This window comes from Blennius ocellaris (assembly GCF_963422515.1).
Source record: "Blennius ocellaris genome assembly, chromosome: 6".
NCBI classification, from domain to species: Eukaryota; Metazoa; Chordata; class Actinopteri; order Blenniiformes; family Blenniidae; genus Blennius; species Blennius ocellaris.
The window spans coordinates 8,696,580-8,714,807 of NC_137655.1; the positions used below are offsets into that span (position 1 = coordinate 8,696,580).

The following is an 18,228-nucleotide window of genomic DNA, read 5'->3' on the forward strand; positions in this document are numbered from 1 at the left end:
TTCCCTTTTTATTTTTTGCATTTTGTCTGTCACTTTGTATTTTTTTCTCTACACCTGGTGCCTGATGAGATTTTACTGTGTCACCGGGTCAGCTTGTAGCAGCAGGCAAACCAGAATTATTACAACACTGATGTGAGGTTAGGGAGTTGTTCAGTTATTTCTGCAGACTTATAGTCTTGTAAAAATTATTCTATGCTTGCATTTGAATAGTACAATCATCTTATACATAGTTTTATTAACAGTGGGGGCAACAAGGTAAGTTAACAACTGTGAATTTGATGGTTCCCGTCCCAAAGGTGACTGGACACCACAGGGTGCAGGGCAGTCAGCCCCCAGCAGCTTAGATTAGCCCAGGAAGGGTGTCTTGTGTCAAACTAGTGCAAAATCAAAAATATGGATCACATAAATCAATGTGGTGACTCCAGAAGGGTGTCTCGGAAAGAAAAGAGTCGTTTTTATATTTACGAAATGCGGATATGGATGATGGAAATATACAAACTGATGACTTGTTTTCCTAAACCATTATCATTGCGTATGATTAACACACAACTCTGCCTATAGAAGAGATTCCCTTTGGACTACTGATCAATAAATACACAATTTATTTATTTTTAACCAAGCATTACATTTACTTTCCAGACTGGTAGATTCCCTTATTAATCCTGGAATAAATGTTATTCATATTATGTATTATTATTATATATTTGTATCATTGATATATTAATCTATGTTAACAAGTTTCTGCGTTGGAAAATAGATGGCACTGTAAGCCCACAAACTTGATTTAAAATATTAAGTAAATATACAGTGATGTTATTCTGTTTAGCTCCGAAACTGGAGGAGAGAGATACAGTGAATTTCCGTTTATACGCCTCCACAAAGTATTTCTTACTCCACTTGTTCACAACTAATTTTCAAGCATGAATGATGGATTTTGTGACATTTTCCGCATTAGACTGCACATTTGAAAAACTATAATTTTATTAGAAAGAGTTTATTTAGACTCACTTATGACGAACCACAGCAGCGCCTGTTTCTGCAGAGCTGCGCCGGTGTGCGAGCCCATCCTGGTCACGCTCCAAACGATCCACTGACTCAAGTTTTCAGGAGGGAAGTGATCCGAAAGAGAATTAACAAGCGCTCAAAGAGGGCTGTGTTACATTATAAGTGATGTGCTGGTTAGAGATCCATGTAACGCAGCCGCACGGTCGATCAGTCACCACAGGAGCCTCCAATGGATCACCTTGCGCAAAGTGCTCGGGGGAGAGCCAAGACTCGTCCTTGTTCCTGCTGCACCTCGAACTCCCCCGAGTCTTCCTGTCACCGGCCACACGTCATCCGGACACGAGACATGTCCGGCAGTAAAAACTTTGGAGTAAAAGCTTTTTTTCCCCCCCACACACAGTGATCAGACCTCTGACTGCGCTTAGAGAAGATGCGTGATGTGGAGTGAGCGCTGCTGGAATGTGAGATGTGCGTAACGGGACGCGCCGGACTGGGACGGGGCGGGTAAAGGGTTGGGTTCACTGCCTCTACCGAGGACACGGCTCGCGGATGATACGGGACAGGCAGGCAGACCCAAACTTACTACAATGCGGGAACGGGAGAGGAGGCGAGGCGCCGAGTTAGGGAAGAGGAGGTGGCACCGGACGCATGAGCACATTTCCATTGGCTGATTGGATACCCCATTGCGCCCAAAGGGACAGAGACAATAAAGTTTAAAAAAAGAACTGACAGACTCAGTTAACTTCGTTAACAAATAAATACATATATATCAGTCATAATGATGGTCATAGTGATAATAACCCTTTATTAAAAATTATTGAAACTGTGACGATAGCACACATTAAACAGAACATGGAATCAACACAGATTGATTTTAGTGTATTCAAGTGCTCCTGCAGGAGCCAAATCACTCCGTGCAATTCACAAAAGTCGCAGGAGTTCACCATGGCTTTTACACAACACCTAAACTTTGAGGAAAACTTTTGTGTTGATCATTCACTCTGTTGAAGCCGAGGAAAGGAGCACGCTGTGCGTCATGGCCTGCGTCCGAGTGGCGCAGTTCACCTGGGGAGGGAGCGACTGCTGTGACAGAGGTACACTACGCCTTTTGTGACTTAATTTCTGTGCTGGTCCAGGATTTAATTGTGCAGAATTGTGCCACACCGCCATCTACTGGCACTATGAAGTGATACAGGAGGACAATAAGTTTATTAATTGCCTGATTTATACAAGTGAATTACTTTGATCATTGTTGGCCTAGAAATCTCAATCTATTTTTAGAGAACATCTGACACAAGGATTTATAAGAATGATGACAAGTATTTTATTGAAATAACTAATTGCGTGTCTGTAATTTTCCACATAGAGAGTTGGTAAAATTCCCAATGTGATAAACAGTGATGTAATAAAATTAGCTTCACCTGGGAAACCAATATCTTATTAATTATGGGAACAGGATCACGGGCTGCACAGTTTGGGGACGTGGATGCCAATTGTGCTATTCTTAGTTTTGTGCAGGTGGTAGCTGGACGTTTATCTCTGGTACTGGTCTACTAATACTACTTTGCCGGTTCTGAGCAGGTGAATCACTTTTAAAGGCAACAACAAATTAATGACAAACTGTCTTTCCACTCCAACAGCTGCCTAGAACAGTTAATGTCATTTTGATGTGATGATATAAAACGGTCATGTTTACAAAAATTTTAGTTGTAATTCAAGTTTGAGATCATCTAGATTGAGACATGATGATGATTGAGAAGTCGTATTAAACCAAATGGATGAGTGAAATAAATTATACTGTGTATGGTAGGACTCTTGTATGTTTTGCTCCTGTGTAATTGTAGATTTAGTTCACTTGTGGATCAATGAACTCAACAATCGTTCAATCAGTGGTTTGTTCGTAGAAAACTACTCAATAATCCACCTGGCTGAGCAAAACTGTGGAATCCTGACCTTATCTTATCCAAAGCCAACATCAAGTAATGAGCATCAAAACATCACTTAAAGAGTGATTTATCTCAAGGGTTGATCAATAAAAGAATCTATGGGACAAACACAAATCCTGGCATTTTATCAGGGGTTCGTGGAATATTTTATTTTTTTTAATCGCTTTGAGTCTTGACCCACTCCATGTTAATATCAGACAGGGGGCTGCCCCTAGCCATTTTAAAAGCAGCCCTGCCTGCCCGGCCTGTCTGTGTGACTGTCTCCAAGGTTACCAAGTGTAAACGTAGAGCAGGAGGCGTGCAGCACCAAAAAAAAAGAAGAAAGAAAGACGAACACTCGAGTGGAGAGTCTGTTGAAAAGGATCAAAGGTTGAGGTTTGCTTGTCAAATGACCACAGAAGGGTGGAAAAGAATAGAAACTGAATTAGCAAGACCAGGCTGGGACAAACCACAGTGAGTAAAGAGTGACACATTCCAACATTTTATTTGATGTCTTCTTTTAGAGCTGCTGAGAAGTAACACAACAGATTACTGATGCAGAGAAAGTTCACTTGCAAGTTGTACAGAGCATTTTCTCGATTAATTGTTTGCAGCAGACTCTTCATCCATTGAACTGTCTCAATGACTAATATACGGTGTCCGTGTGTCAATAATGAGTCCCTGCATGCATACCAACACATGCAGCATTATTAGTGTGGAAGCGCATTTGATAGATAATAATGTGAGAAGTGACAATACATCAGCACTGATGATGTGCACTGTGCGTTACCTCTTCCGGGACCAGCCGATCACCAGGGACTTACATCATCACCATTACAAGGTTGACGTCACAGTAAAAACCACACAAACACACACACACAGGAAAACACTGAGCTGACTGAAGTTGTTTGGATGCATTAGTGCTCTGTTTTGTCTGGATTGTTGTTCAGAAGCTCCTGGTTGGGTTTTTTTTTTTTGTTTGTTTTTTTTTATTCTGTTCACATAGGCCTGATTGGAACAGGTGAACTATGGAGGGGAGCAAGAAGAGAGAAAATGAGGATGAGGAGCAGAAAGAAGAGCTGGATGAAGAAAATGAAGAGATGTTTCGAGTGGTGAAACAAGAGGACGATGAGGAAAGAGGATGTGCTTCTCTTATCGGTGCATGTTGTGAGGGCACGACTGAGGTAAATCATTTTTTTATGTTTGTCATTGATAGAATTTGGTATCCCGGTGTAAAATGCAACCATGAGTGAGGGGTGAGTAAGATTGTAAAGGACCCAACAGGTATGCAGATGCAACAGGAATATTCCAGGGGAACTTTGTCCAAAACAATCCCATCGTGTGACGTAGTGTATTTTTCCTTTTAAAAAATGATCACATGCTTTGGTGTGCATGTGGGATTTACATGACTGAAAACCTGCTGTAAACATAACTCCGCCGTGATCTCTCGGGGAGTCCATGTTCAAAACAAGCATGTGACTCACATGAAACTCCAGAGACACTGAGTCATTCAATCACACCTGGAAAAATACTTCCTTACCATGTTTACAAAGTGTCATCATGAAATGAACTGTATTTAAATATACCAAATATAAAGGTTGTTTTTACTAATGCTACTTTTTGTTGTGGCAGATGGTGCAGCAGCTTCTGAGGACAGAGGTCGATGTGACTTTGTGTAACCGCAGTCGACACACAGCGTTCCATGTAAGCCCCCCTGAACTCCGGGGGGAAATGCTGAGGTGGATGTTTAGGCCTCACCTGCCCCCGCAGGTCCAGCTGCTGCAGGCGGCCTGGCAGGGAGACCTCGTCTCCGTACAGCATCTTCTGGTGAGTCTGCACGCACAAACACAATTCCCAGGCCAGAGTCAGTGCATTTCCCACATGAATTTGGACAAACAACAGGAATAACACATGCTTTTTATAACTGCAAACAGTCGTAGATATACACTTTATGTGTATTAATTACAATTATTTTTAATGCAGGGAAGGATGAAATGTTTGACAGTACTATATATGTTGATTAAAGCAAGCGTTTCAAGCCAAGTCTAAATTCTAAGTATACCTATATAACTCTTATCCAATGAGACTAAAACTCACACATGAACTACAAACATGCAGCACATTGCACGTCTCACATCATGTAGTCCAATAACAAAATAACTTGCTAACCATGTAGAAGGATATTTGATCAATTATTGTAATATCATTTTGCCTTTAGTGAAATAAGTTATTACATGATACAACTGCCATTTATTTGAAGGCATCATGATGTAATAACCGCAGCTGATCATGTAATAATGCATAAATAAAACAGCATTGCTTGGAAATGAAAGGTTCTTTGTTGCTGGTTTTGGTGCATTTTGTTAATCAAAAATTAAATGGGTATAGTACTATTTTATTAAATTATTGTCAGGTTGGTTGTGACACATTATTGGTTGTGACAGACCTCATCCTTCCTCCATCTGCCTCTTGACCAAAAACATCTCCCTTTCTGCTCTCACCATGATAATGGGACTGTAACTGTGATCATATCCACACCTACATGAGAAAAGAAAGAAACAAGTGATGAAATATTTCCATACGACCTAAATCAAATATTGGTTGTGTGAGGGAGAAAAACACAACATTGTGAGATCATATTATGAGCAGTTACATCATGGAACAGTCGATCATAAACATGATATCTGAATCGTTACCAGATCAACAAACATGCCTGCCAGCTTTATTGTGTTCTTTTGTTACCTTGTGTTGCAGGAAATATGATATCCATCCACAGGTGCCATTGCAAAGAAAACCACAATACGATGCGATTATGAGCTCTTGCACCTTTATGTTTAAAATATGAGTTTCTAATTCTTTACTCAAACTGATGATGTGTTGGCCCTGTATTACTCCTCGATTAATTTCTTATGAATGATGCCATCAGCATCACCTGTGGCACAGCAATCCCTCCACCAGAGGGCGTTATTTTATCTGCAAAAACCATGTTCTGCATGATTACTTTCCAGATGTCACTAAGTGAGGTGTAACTCATGTCTCTGTTCTGTGTGTTTCCACGTGTCAGGTTCAGACAGATGTGGTGGATGTGGACGCTCCAAACAGTGACGGTGTGACGGCCCTGATGCTGGCTGTCAGGGACGTGGACCTGTTTGAGAGTCTGGTGGAACATCTGCAATGGGAATACAGACCTGTGGAGGTCATCAGAGAACTTCTGGGGTTTGCTGCGTAAGAAAACACATACAACTGTCAGGCTGCATGAACACACAGCTACTTTTATGTCAAAATGAACTCATTGCGATAAAAATACTTCAGCGAGAAACATGATGTTCTACTGATGTTCTCTGAGGAGCATAAAGAATGAGCTTGTGCCTGTTTCTTCTGATTCCCCCTCCACCCCCCCCCCCTTTTTTTTTTCTCAACCAGTGATCCACAGATTGAAGACTGCCACGGCTGTTCTGCTTTGCACTATGCTGCTACCATCAACAGCTGTCTGAGTGATGAGATCAGGCATGTTCTGACTGAGGCACTAGATCACACAGGTATGCACGAACGCTCACTCTTTCACTGACTTACATTCATTTCTTTCAGATTACTGTAACCATAGTCCTTCCACAGTACAAATGATTGGATTGTGAAACTACTATGTCTAGAGAAAACCAATAATTTAAAGAAAATGCAAACTCCCCTGCATGGCCCTAAAATATGCATCTCACCTCTGTAGCATGTTCACGGGACAGATTTGTGACTTAGCAACCTGTTTCTAGACAGATCATGTTAAAAGAGTGAATCAATAGACCATTACACTTAGGTAAGATTGTGGTATGTGTTTCCAGATATGCAGGCAGTGCTGTGGAGTGGTGGGAGTGTTGTTCACTTTCCCCTTTGGGAAAGAGTGAATTCTGAAGTTAGAGTTGTGTCAGAATAATTCCATTATTGAGTATATACGTAGACTCCTTCACCAAAATCAAAATGAAGAATCATGTTGGGAGAAGGTGTCCCCATGTGACCCAAAGACTTTATCTACTGCTGCATTATCCCTGCAGCTCGGTGCAGGCTCGCCCAACACTTGGTGGCAGTGCATCATCATCATCATCATCATCATCATCATCATCATCATCATTCTTATTCATTTATTTCTTATTCTGCAAATGCATTACATTTGATCTTGAATGTCATCATTTGTGCATCAACAAAGGTATTGTATGTTGTCCGTGTGAATGAGTTTGGCCACTTGCACTTTGTTTTGCTGTCTATCCTACATACATAATACACTCAACAAACGTACCAAGTTAATTCATAATCCTGAGTAATCCCTCTGCAGTGGCAGTGAAAGCCAGCAGTCATGTGTGCAGCCATAAGAAAGGCTTGTTTGTTTGTGTGAGCAAAGAACATTTAAGAGTGTTATGTTTAGGATGGCGATATAGAAACAAGGTGAAATGAAAAAAACAGGAAGGGAAAAGAAGCTGCTTTAATGCTTTTTTTTTCTGCTTCTATTCCCCCCACCCTGTGTAAACAGGGCAGAGTGCAGGGGTGTGGACCCAGGCGTGGATTTGGTGGTCTCCTTATGGGGAGGAAACACTTGAAGTTTTCCTTCATCGTATGCAAGTACAATGTGGAAGGTTTCAATCTTAACATCAATTATTCTATTTCGAACAGATGCTGTCCCCATATCACCTCCGGCCCTGGAAAAATGCCTGGACCTGGACTCAGAGTTCGGAGATTTGGACATAGAGTTGGACATTGAGAGCATTTATACTCATCAGTCGACAGCGGTGTCTCCGGCGCGGACACCCAACAATCCACACACCCCCACACCTCACCACCACACCAGGGTAAGAGAGATAATGTTCACAATAATACTAACACATTTTATTTATAAAGAACTTTCCATTAAAAAAGAATCTCACACTACTAATGCTAATGGATGAGAAAATGTCTTGGTGACACCGACAAGAAAAGAAAGAAAAAAAGTAGGATGTATTAAATCAGTAAGGTCAAATGGAATTCTGTGTGTGCGTGGGTGTTGTCCTTAAGTAAACACAATTAACAAACAGACCAAACACACTTTTAGACTAACAGTAAGTGGTCACCCACAAGATAAATATGTGCACTAGTGGTGTGTGTGTGTGTGTGTGTGTGTGTGTGTGTGTGTGTGTGTGTGTGTGTGTGTGTGTGTGTGTGCATGTGAGCCACTCTACTGCCATATTGTCGCTAACAGATGAGACCCACAACGTGGACAATGTGGACGAGCAGGCAGCTGGTTAGCACGAGAGACAGAGCAGGTGGTTTGTGGGTAAAAAGAAGTATGTGGACACCAGAGTACCCATGAGACACCGAGTCCTCACGTGTACTCATGTGGCACATTCACAGTAAAACGACACAGACATTTGTACTTTGAATGAGGAGGTCACTAAGGTTGGGCATATCACTTATTGTTGTCCACTGTAGCTTATTATTTAGATTTCTACTTTGTCTTTCTTATATTTGTTTTATACTCAGTTGAAATGTCTTTAAAAAAGAAAAGTATACATTTCAAAATTGCAGCCTATCTCTTCTTTATGACTTACCCCCAAAAACAAGCTTCTGTGTTCATTGTGATTTTTAATATTTTATCCCCTTTAATTAAGAAAAAATAAAAGATAATATAAGAACCTGTTAATATGAAATTATTATTAACATGATATTATATTTTATACTGAACTTGAAACATTTGCAGCATAAATTTACAGCATAATTCTGGCATCTTGAAGAGCTTCTTAAGATGAAAAAGAAAATGTGACATGCCATTGATGCCTAACAGTACCTTTGCCATTTCTAGTCTGCAGCGTGCCCTCCTCCATCGGACCTTCAGAAAGAGCTCAGCCAAGGTAAAAGCTCTTGAGAACTTTGTTTTTTTAGTTGATCTGGAATGATTGAATCTGTGATATTGTCTTTTAAAGCAGGTTTACAGATGTGACTATGATTTTTTTTTTTTTAATGTTTAAAGAGCAATTCAATATACAAGGAACACTCAAGGAATACAAGAAAGATGCTTACAAGTGTTTAACGTCTCATTTGGTGCCAGCTCGCCACTCAAAACACTGTCAGGCTTTTGACATTGACATGAGAGACCAAATGTTCCGTATCCCCAAAAGGGCCATGAGATCAAACCACTTACTGAATCGTGGCTGGAGGGGGGGGGGGGGCACTGAGGGAGGCGTGGCGGGAGAGGAGGGGTTACATCCACCTTGCAGAAACTTTGTCTGCAGCCACATCCAAATGGTTGATTAGATGGCCAGGGAGAGCAACACAGAGACAGTTCAAGGGGATCAGGATGAAGAATGATAGAGAAACTATTCAGAATGAAACCTGAATGAAAGAGTGGTTTGAACATGAGGGAGCCATGGATCAGCAGGCATAGAAACAGGTAAAAGTTTTCCTTTAAATGAGCACTGACTGGTTGTAATATGATTCTTTTTTTCAGTTGTATGTTAAATATTTTTGTTGTAAAGGGGTAGAGTTCTTTCAATGTCAATAATCAAAGCGACAAACCAAAACTATCATCAGTCGATTTATACAGGGACTTCAGCTGTCAGTACCTGAAGTAAGATTGTTTTTTGAAGATTTTTTTGAAGATTTCCGTGATGTTGGCACATTTATGCAGTATGTATACTGTAGTACAGCTGCAAATGTTCCACAATGTCCAGACTGAGACACAATGATTGTACTGTATTAGAGTGTGTTGAGAGGCTCTCATTACTCATACTGTCAGGCAGCAGCTTTGTTTCAAGCCAAGCAGCTTTTTTTGGGTTGGTCGCTGGGATTTCTATTGTTTTTCAGATGAAATTATGGATATTAGGGATGTCAGTTGTTGAAATACATGAGCAATAAAAACAATCTAATATGTGCTTGGAAAGTACATTCATTCCATTATCACACCATTCATGGTTTTTCATTTTAGCTGAATTTGTTCTGTGAGCTTGTTGTTGTCAATACGTTATTTTACACGTGTTCCAGCAGCCTCAATGTCAGTTTTAGCAAATACAGAATATATATTCCTCGACCAATACACTTGAATGAGGTACACTTGGAACTGATTTGGGTAATAACGTGTGTTTGTGTGTGGAGCAGATAAGGAGATCCCCTCTTGTTTCCAAAACGCCATGGAAACGCTGAGAGACATCAGGCAATCCTACCATCATGTAGAGAGGGGGAACAGGTGGGAACACAGAAATCTCACGTTCTCTCACTCATTGTCCCCCGAACAGATGTTCATGTTTGGCTGGCTATGTTTAAGACAACACATAGACACACACATACAATATTTTGTGTGCGTTACCTATGATTCAGAAAATAATTTGAGCGGACAGTAACAGATCCCATCAACACATGTACATCTGTTCAACCAGAAGCAGTTGTGTACACCCAAACAGTATGTGTGTGTACAGTTAACACTCAAACACCCGTCTCATGTACACACAGTACACTGCTGGTCAACACATGCACCTTACTTTTTACACTGGCAGCAGAATGGGTGGTATCTGGTTACACTCAGGAACCTGGACACAGGCACCTGTCACCGTGTCCAGAGGACAACCTGTTCTACCCAAACAGGTTACACACAGGGGAGGGAGAGAGAGGGCTTCGGTGAATCAGCCCATTGTCTGTTACGAGCTGCTCCCATAAGGCCAAGCTCACTGAGAAGAATAATAGTCTTTGAGCTGGTCTCTAATTTCATAGGACCAGCTTACAGAAATGAGGAGAGATGTAAAAAAATAAAAATAAAAAAATAAAATAAAATCTAATAAAAGAGGCTTTTGCTAAGTCCAATACAAACAAAACTCAACCACTTAACTTTATGCTGTTACAGCATAATCCATCCTGTGACTCTTTTTGTGTTTTGCTGTCTTAGCAGAGGCGTGTCCCTGCCCAGCTTGAGCAACGGTGGTGGACACTGGTGCAATGTGGATCCTTCACTGTCTCCTGGATTACTCAGTGCCAAGACCTCTGGCCAACCAATACCTCCTGCAAACAGGTACTCACAATGGCTTCACTCATTATATACCAATTTTATAACACAGAGTTTTGACGACAGATGCACAGAGAGCGAAAAAGTATTGATGAATGAAGAGTCTATTGTTTTCGTCACCACTTGTTTTCACTTCACAGAAAATCACAGAAATGTCCAAAAAAAACTAGGCTAAAAGTATGACATGACTTGACATGACTGATCTTTATATAATATAATTTCATTGCATTGGCTTGGCTTGGCTCTGAATCCAAAACGCAACCTAATTTTAGGTATAAGCACAACATTCATGTAAAAACAGTTCACTGTGACAATACAGAGCAGTGTGAATATCAGAAATATATGTTCATCATAATAAAAAAAAAGGTCCAGTAAATGTGTTTTGCCATTGAAACGGTGAGCATTTCCACATGAAAGAAAGTCTTGTTCTGATCTTTATCTTTCATCGTTAGGCCGAGAACAAGAAGTGTGGTCGTCGCATCCACTCCCTCGTATTGTCTGCTGTCTGTAGCTGAGTCTAGCCAGCTCAGCCAATCAGCTCCGAGCATCATGGAACCCCTGCTGTGCTCAAACACCATGATGCAGGCCAGAGCACATGTCCAGACCCGTATGTGTATTTACAGCTCATATATGTGTAGAACTTTATGTTGTGCATGTGTTGTATCTTTGTGTTTTAAATTTGCAATTGCCTTCATTTGCAGGTCTGGGCTCTCAAAACAATGTTACTGAAGTGAATGTGAGTTTCAACCAGAGGCCCTCTTATATTTGCACATAATATATACTTACTGTAATACTTAGCAGCTTCCGTCATACATATTTTCATCCACAAAATTGTTTACCTTATTGGTCATCATTCATGACCAATGAACGATTGGGTCTCGGCTTCTCTCACAGGATCTCCTACCAGCTCTTCATCCCCGGACACCGAAGCTCCTGGCACCGCTGGACAGCCGGCCCAGAGAGACGATAGCTCTGCCAGTGCTAAAGCAACATGTTCCCCTGAAGCCCATCTCTCGTAGCTCCCTGTGCTCCAGGACCTGGTTGAGGAGAGAGCGGATTTCCTGGGGCAGTCCACACAACAGCCCTCTGATTGCCAAGGCTGGCAGAGAGGGAACTAGATCCAGCAGCACCAGCAGCCACAGTTCCATCGATATTGAGGATGAAGATTCTGACAGGAGTGACCAGACTGCTTGTGAACATAGCAATCCAACGCCTTTAGAGGACATTCTTTTACAGCATTTGCAGGATATGGGATCCTCCATGACTGATCTTGCTGGAGAGAAAAGGCTGCATCTTAGAGATCAGCCAAGGATCAGTAATGATGAACTGGCTCACAGATCATCTCATGAGGGAGGAGGGAGCACTGAAACAGCCACAAATGCTTATTGTGAAAACAATGCCACAAATGTGAATTTTACAAAACAATCCTTTGGCAGCTTGTCCTTGAAAATGGTGGATTGTGTACAAAAAGGAGACGCTGCAAAGCCTCATGGAGAAACCAGAAACTATGTACAACCTATCGCATCTGAGTCCGAGGAGGAAGAGGAGAGTGTGGACCTCACCACAACACCTGAAATTGAGATTAGCCACTGTACTTTAAATTCTAATCAAGATGGTTCCATTGCGTGTTCAGATTGGAAGTACAGAAACATATCAAAGCCTCTGAAACAGACAACAGATTTTTGTATTGACAAACATCAGCTGGAAAAAACTATTGTTTGTAGTGCAATGGATGAGACGAAAACAAATAGCACTACTGTGCAGAAAGCTCCATATTTTACAGCAACTGCAAGCCTCAATCTGTCTAAGACCACGTTCGAAGCCTTAAAGCATGCCCACAATAATGAAAAAAGAACCGACACAAACTCTGAACAGAAGGCAAGTATTCAATCTAATCAATACCCCAAAATACTATCACAGAAAAATCAAAATAAACCAAATGGGAACAAGTCGAAAGGTTATCCAAGGTACCCCTCTCTGTCTTCCAAAGTCAAAAATAAAAACAGGAAAAGCCCTGAGCTAGTTGTTAGCAAAGAGAGTGCTGTAGCCAAAGTCAAATCGAAGATCCGACCTGCAAAAAGCCCTCATTACAACACCAACACGTCATCCCCCAAGAAGAAAGCCATCGACTATTCACCGAGCAAACGAGTGCATCCTGATAAGCAGAGCAGCAACAACACACAAGATTACGCACTAGTTAGGGAGCTAAAAGGTGCCAGGCAGGAGAAGAAACCCAATGTTGTTGTTGATACGCTAAGGTCTAAATCTGCTGTGGACCTGATCACCTATAAAGACATGTTTCAGCAGATGCAGAGTGAAGATGATGGACCTGCCATTTATGAGATGTTTGCAGGTCCAATTTACAATAACATTCGAGCTTCCAGCTCCTGTGGGAAGCTCAAAGAAAGACAAGTACAATCAGCTTCGCCAAGGAAACCACAGCAGATCAGCAAAGTCAAACACAAGCTGCTGAAACCAACACAGAGTAAGATGAGGAGAAGCCCAGGAGAGGGTATGGTGGTTTCTAATAAAAGCAAAGCAAAACCTGTACCTCCCAAGATGAAACCACACCTCATGCCCGTGTCAAAAAAGGGCGATCGTAAAACAAAGCATATCAGCACTGTGCAGCCTGAGTTAGCACTTGTTAAGGATGTTGGTATTTGTCCAAAGAGTGATTATGACGAGGAAGAAATGTCCATGTTATCGACTATACATGAGTCTAAACATGGGACTGTAACATCAAAATCGCCTGACAACACCATGATTGCACTGAAAACATCTTCCCAAGCTAAGAATTCTATCTGCATACAAACAAATGTGCAGGAAATGGTAGTTAAACCCTCACCAGAAAGTCAAAACCAATCAGCTCCCGAGTCTGGAGTACCGCAAAGTCTTCAACAACCAAAGATAAACACGTGGACATCAGACAGCAACAGCAGCAATACCACGATATCACCTGTTTACCGGAGGTTTCTGGATGAAGTTGGAGATGGGCCGCTGACAGAAGACCTTCTACAATGTCTGGCAGAGGAGCTGATCTCCCTGGATGAAAGGGCCATATCTGTGAGTCAGCTATCAGAAAACCAAGAGCCAAGCAGGGAGGAGTCCAACCAAGGGGATGATCCAGTGTCTCGGCAAAATCCATTACCTGAGGTAAACAAGAAAAACAAGTTTTATAACAATTATTCAAAATGTAGAAAAAGGACTAGGTGATGTCTCCATTAGAGTTTGGAAAGCCGAAGAAAGAATGCTGTTGATGATGACTGCTAGCCCGAGAAGAGGTTCAAACAGATGAGTTGTTGAGGATGATGGAGAATCAATTAACTTTTGTTTGAGAGCCAATGTCGAGGTCGAGGGGATTTAATGTCCTGTGAACAGTCACAGCGAGTCGGAGGTAAAAGTAGGTGTGGCGAAGATGTAGAGCTCTGTGTCTGAATGGTGCTGAAAAAAACATGTTTATAGCAATGGGCCTGTACAAGATGTTTCTGTCAAAAGTGGCCAAGTGGGAGGAGAGCCACGATGAAGATGAGACCAAAGACAGATTCATTGAGAACATTAAATCCAGTGGTTGTCAATCAAGGAGCACACAGAGGTAGATGGTGTTGAATTTGGTATTCTGAATAAGGACGATGAGAGAGTGCAGTGAGCACAGGATGTTGGTGACAAATAAGAACGAGGTCTTGGTGTTTCTGAGTCTGAGTACAGACATTTTTTCTGTAGATTTCGCAGTGGAAAGTCTCCCTTGAAAGCAGAATATGGTTGTGACATATTTGCTTGTGAGAGCTTTGATAAGTTTTTGGTTTTACCTAAGCAAAATGGATTAAAAAACAAAAAACAAACAACAACAACAAACCACTGTGTTTTTAATTAAATTCAGTTCAATTATATTTATATAGCACCTCATACAACACAGTCATCTCTGGGCATGCATAAGCAATGATCAAATGAAAAACACCAAGTAGAAAGAGAAAAGGATAGGACAGAGACAGGGAGCAAAAACCAACACACATATAATAACAAAGTCGGTTTTGCCATGAGGGTAAGTGGACTGTGGGGAAGGATACAATCTGTGGTTCGGATAGGGATTGTGGGAAGGAGTTCACACAAGCAAAAGACAAGGTTGTCATACATTTACTCACTGCATGTGTGATGGGGTCAGATGCCTCATACTACAAACAAACCTATGACAGAAAGTTCTGCCAAACATTTAAATTTTACAAAACCTATAAATGTGCAATACACCAGTACTCTGAGAACAAAGTGTTTTTCTGGGGTAATATGCATGAAACTAACAGCTCTTTAGGATGTCATGGAGGATTTTTTTTTTTTTTAATGTAAGACATTGTTTTAATAGAAAATACAAATAAAGTAATTTTTCCCGCTTGACCCAACACGGCGGAAGTGACAAACTCCTGATGTTCTAATTGTGTTCATATCAGTAAATTCCCTGGTTTCTGTCTTAGTAGAACTGCTTTTTTTTTCTGTATACCCAACTCAACTCAATCCAATCTACTGCACCAAAAGCGAAGCACCTTGAATTACCTTTTTCAACAACAATTTAGTGGTGTGTCTTTATTATAATTCTGTGTATTTTCTGCAGGTTGTTTCAACAGACTGCGGTGCCTTGTTTGGCTCCGGATTTGCTGAGGATGACTCCATCGCATGGACAAAGGGTGAAGTACTTGGCAGAGGTGCCTACGGGACGGTATGTACACTACTTTCAAATTACTCAAACTCCCTAAATCTTAGAGAATTTATGAATATTTTGCATGACTCAATTCTTCTCCTATTTTAGATTAGTTTGCTATGTAGATCACTTGACTATCAGATATCTTTGTAGTGACTAACAGGTCGGCTATAGCGGGTAGAGAAGCAAGTGTACGTTTAGACTTTCACAGGTTTGACAGCCACTGCTGACAGGCTAACATCAGCAAGGCTCTTGACTTATGGCCCCAACCCACTGCTCCCAGCATGTTTAGTTAAGGTTAACTATTAATAGAAAGTAATTTCCCTAAGAGGTTTAACAAAGTGTGCTTTCTTGTCACAGCAGGTTTAAATGTTTCACTAACTCTGCTTTCTTACCAGGTTTACTGTGGCCTGACCAGTCAGGGCCAGCTGATAGCTGTGAAGCAGGTGAGCCTGGACACCTCCGACCCCGAGGTTGCAAAGAAAGAATACAATCGTCTGCAGGGGGAGGTGGAGCTGCTCAAAAACCTTCGCCACATCAACATCGTAGGCTTCCAAGGGACGTCGCTCCGTCAGCATGTGGTGTCCATCTTCATGGAGTACGTTCCAGGAGGATCAATTGCAAGCATTCTTCACAGGTTGGCCTGTCATAATTTAACCCCTTTGAGAAGAGCTCACCTAATTTGAAATAAAAAGTGTGACATGTCAAATGTTGTTTCGATACCTTAATGACACGGTTCTCTGCTGACCTCAGATTCGGTCCACTGCCTGAGAGAGTCCTGGCTCTTTACACTGAACAAATCCTTGAAGGGGTGGCTTACCTTCACCTGAATCGGGTCATTCATCGAGACTTGAAGGGAAACAACATCATGCTGATGCCAACTGGAGTCATTAAGCTCATAGATTTTGGGTGTGCAAGACGTCTCAGCTGTGTGAATCACACAGCGAGCAACAGTGGAGATCTACTGAAGTCAGTTCACGGAACCCCTTACTGGATGGCTCCTGAGGTATACATCCATGCCACTCACCCAATAATCTTGGTGTTCGTCTTTTAGTGATTATTGGGTTTTTTTCCTACAGGGTGGCTGTGGCTGAGTTTGTAGACTTGATGTTGTTCAATTCCAATGCACAACGTTTTTCAATACGCAGCACATTCTTGCTACGAGTCAGCGCGCGTTTGTACAGCCTGCAGACATGATTATTTACATTTGCCTTCCGCAGTGTGAGAGACTGTGACTACTAAAGATTGTTAAAATCGCAGCGTGGGGAAGAATTAAAGCATGTTAAGATTGCTCAAGCAGTAAAATGCATTACAAACTAAGTCCATTAAAATCCATTTACATTTCTTCATGTCTCAGGTCATCAATGAGACAGGATATGGCAGAAAATCCGACATATGGAGCGTGGGGTGCACAGTGTTTGAAATGGCCACGGGAAAACCACCACTGGCACACATGGACAAGATGGCTGCCTTATTCTACATTGGGGCTCAGAGAGGAGTGATGCCCTCCTTACCCGTTAGCTTCTCAGACGACGCCAAGGACTTTGTGAAAATCTGCTTGACAAGGTGCGTACCCTCCGATATGAGGGAGCTCTAAAACCCGCCCCAAGTTTATTTGATGAAATCACGGCACAATCTGCTGGTAGACATTTAACAAACACTTGCTGGCATCTGTTTTTGCTTTCTGATAATTATTCAGAGTGTCACATAAACTATTGATTTTTTTTTAAAAGATATGACTGCTTTGGAAGCAGTCATTTTGTGAATTAAAGTGTTTAAGTTGGATTTTTTTAATGTATTGAACAGGTCAAAACACAACAGAGTGTCATTATTTAAAGATATATTGAAACAACTTTTACAATACCCTTTTACTTTATTTACCTCCATTTAAGAAAAAGAAGTAAACTAAATTAGGCTTTATTTACAGTAGAATATTCTACTGAGAACAATGTTTTTGCAAAAAGCCCTCCAGCCCAGTGAACCCATATTAAAGCCTTTTTTTTTTTTTAAGAAAAAATGTTAACTGGATTTATCAGGACTGAGCTTGGTGACCTACCTTTTGAAGTGGTTTTCACCACTTTAGGTTCTTAGTCGATTTCAGTTAGGATTCTCTTACACAGGATACTGTGTACATGTACCAAAGCTTCAAACATCTCAAAAGATGTACAGGATGGTTAGGGACAAGAATGCTGTGGCAGATGCCTTTAAACTCAATGTTGGTGTTGACACAAAAAAAGAATGGAATTGTATCGACTGACTTTGTTCAATACAAGCAGCGTTCACATTCATTAAATCACTTGTCATATTGTAATATTTTATCTCTCCCCCATTTGATCAATGTGACTTTTACCATTTATTTTCTCTGACTTTGATTCATTTTCTTTCTGTAGCAACCAGAAACTGCGCCCTGGTGCCACCCAGCTTCTGAAGCATTCCTTCGTCCCACAAAGAGAAACAGACATGAACTCTTGGGAAACACAGTTTACGAGCTGCTGTGGTCACCGCGAAGGACTGTGTGGCTAAGACGGAGACTGAAGAGTGACTGAACACTATCCCACCTTACAATTCATTTGTAACAATGCTGCAGTAAATCCAATGACTGG

The 18,228-nt window shown here is 41.3% G+C and overlaps 2 protein-coding genes across 2 annotated transcripts in view; one reads left to right on the top strand and one right to left on the bottom strand.

Moving 5' to 3' along the window:
* Positions 1-1,071, bottom strand: part of ramp1 (receptor activity modifying protein 1) — a 58,360-nt gene extending 57,289 nt beyond the window's left edge. Inside the window, exon 1 of the mRNA XM_080498654.1 lies at positions 1,009-1,071. Coding sequence (XP_080354780.1) covers positions 1,009-1,066 — 58 coding nt within the window. The 5' untranslated portion in view covers positions 1,067-1,071. The remainder of the gene's footprint in view (positions 1-1,008) is intronic.
* Positions 1,072-1,170: 99 nt separating this feature from the next.
* On the top strand, positions 1,171-18,148 carry map3k19 (mitogen-activated protein kinase kinase kinase 19; the record flags this gene model as incomplete). Its single annotated transcript, XM_080498144.1, has 17 exons — positions 1,171-1,353; positions 4,563-4,757; positions 5,995-6,155; positions 6,354-6,469; positions 7,587-7,762; positions 8,749-8,797; positions 10,041-10,128; positions 10,822-10,944; positions 11,391-11,545; positions 11,640-11,674; positions 11,833-12,529; positions 12,929-14,091; positions 15,539-15,643; positions 16,024-16,262; positions 16,379-16,631; positions 16,983-17,191; positions 18,016-18,148. 17 exons carry the CDS (start codon positions 1,171-1,173, stop codon positions 18,146-18,148), a joined length of 4,080 nt encoding a protein of 1,359 aa, XP_080354270.1.
* Positions 18,149-18,228: the final 80 nt, after the last annotated feature.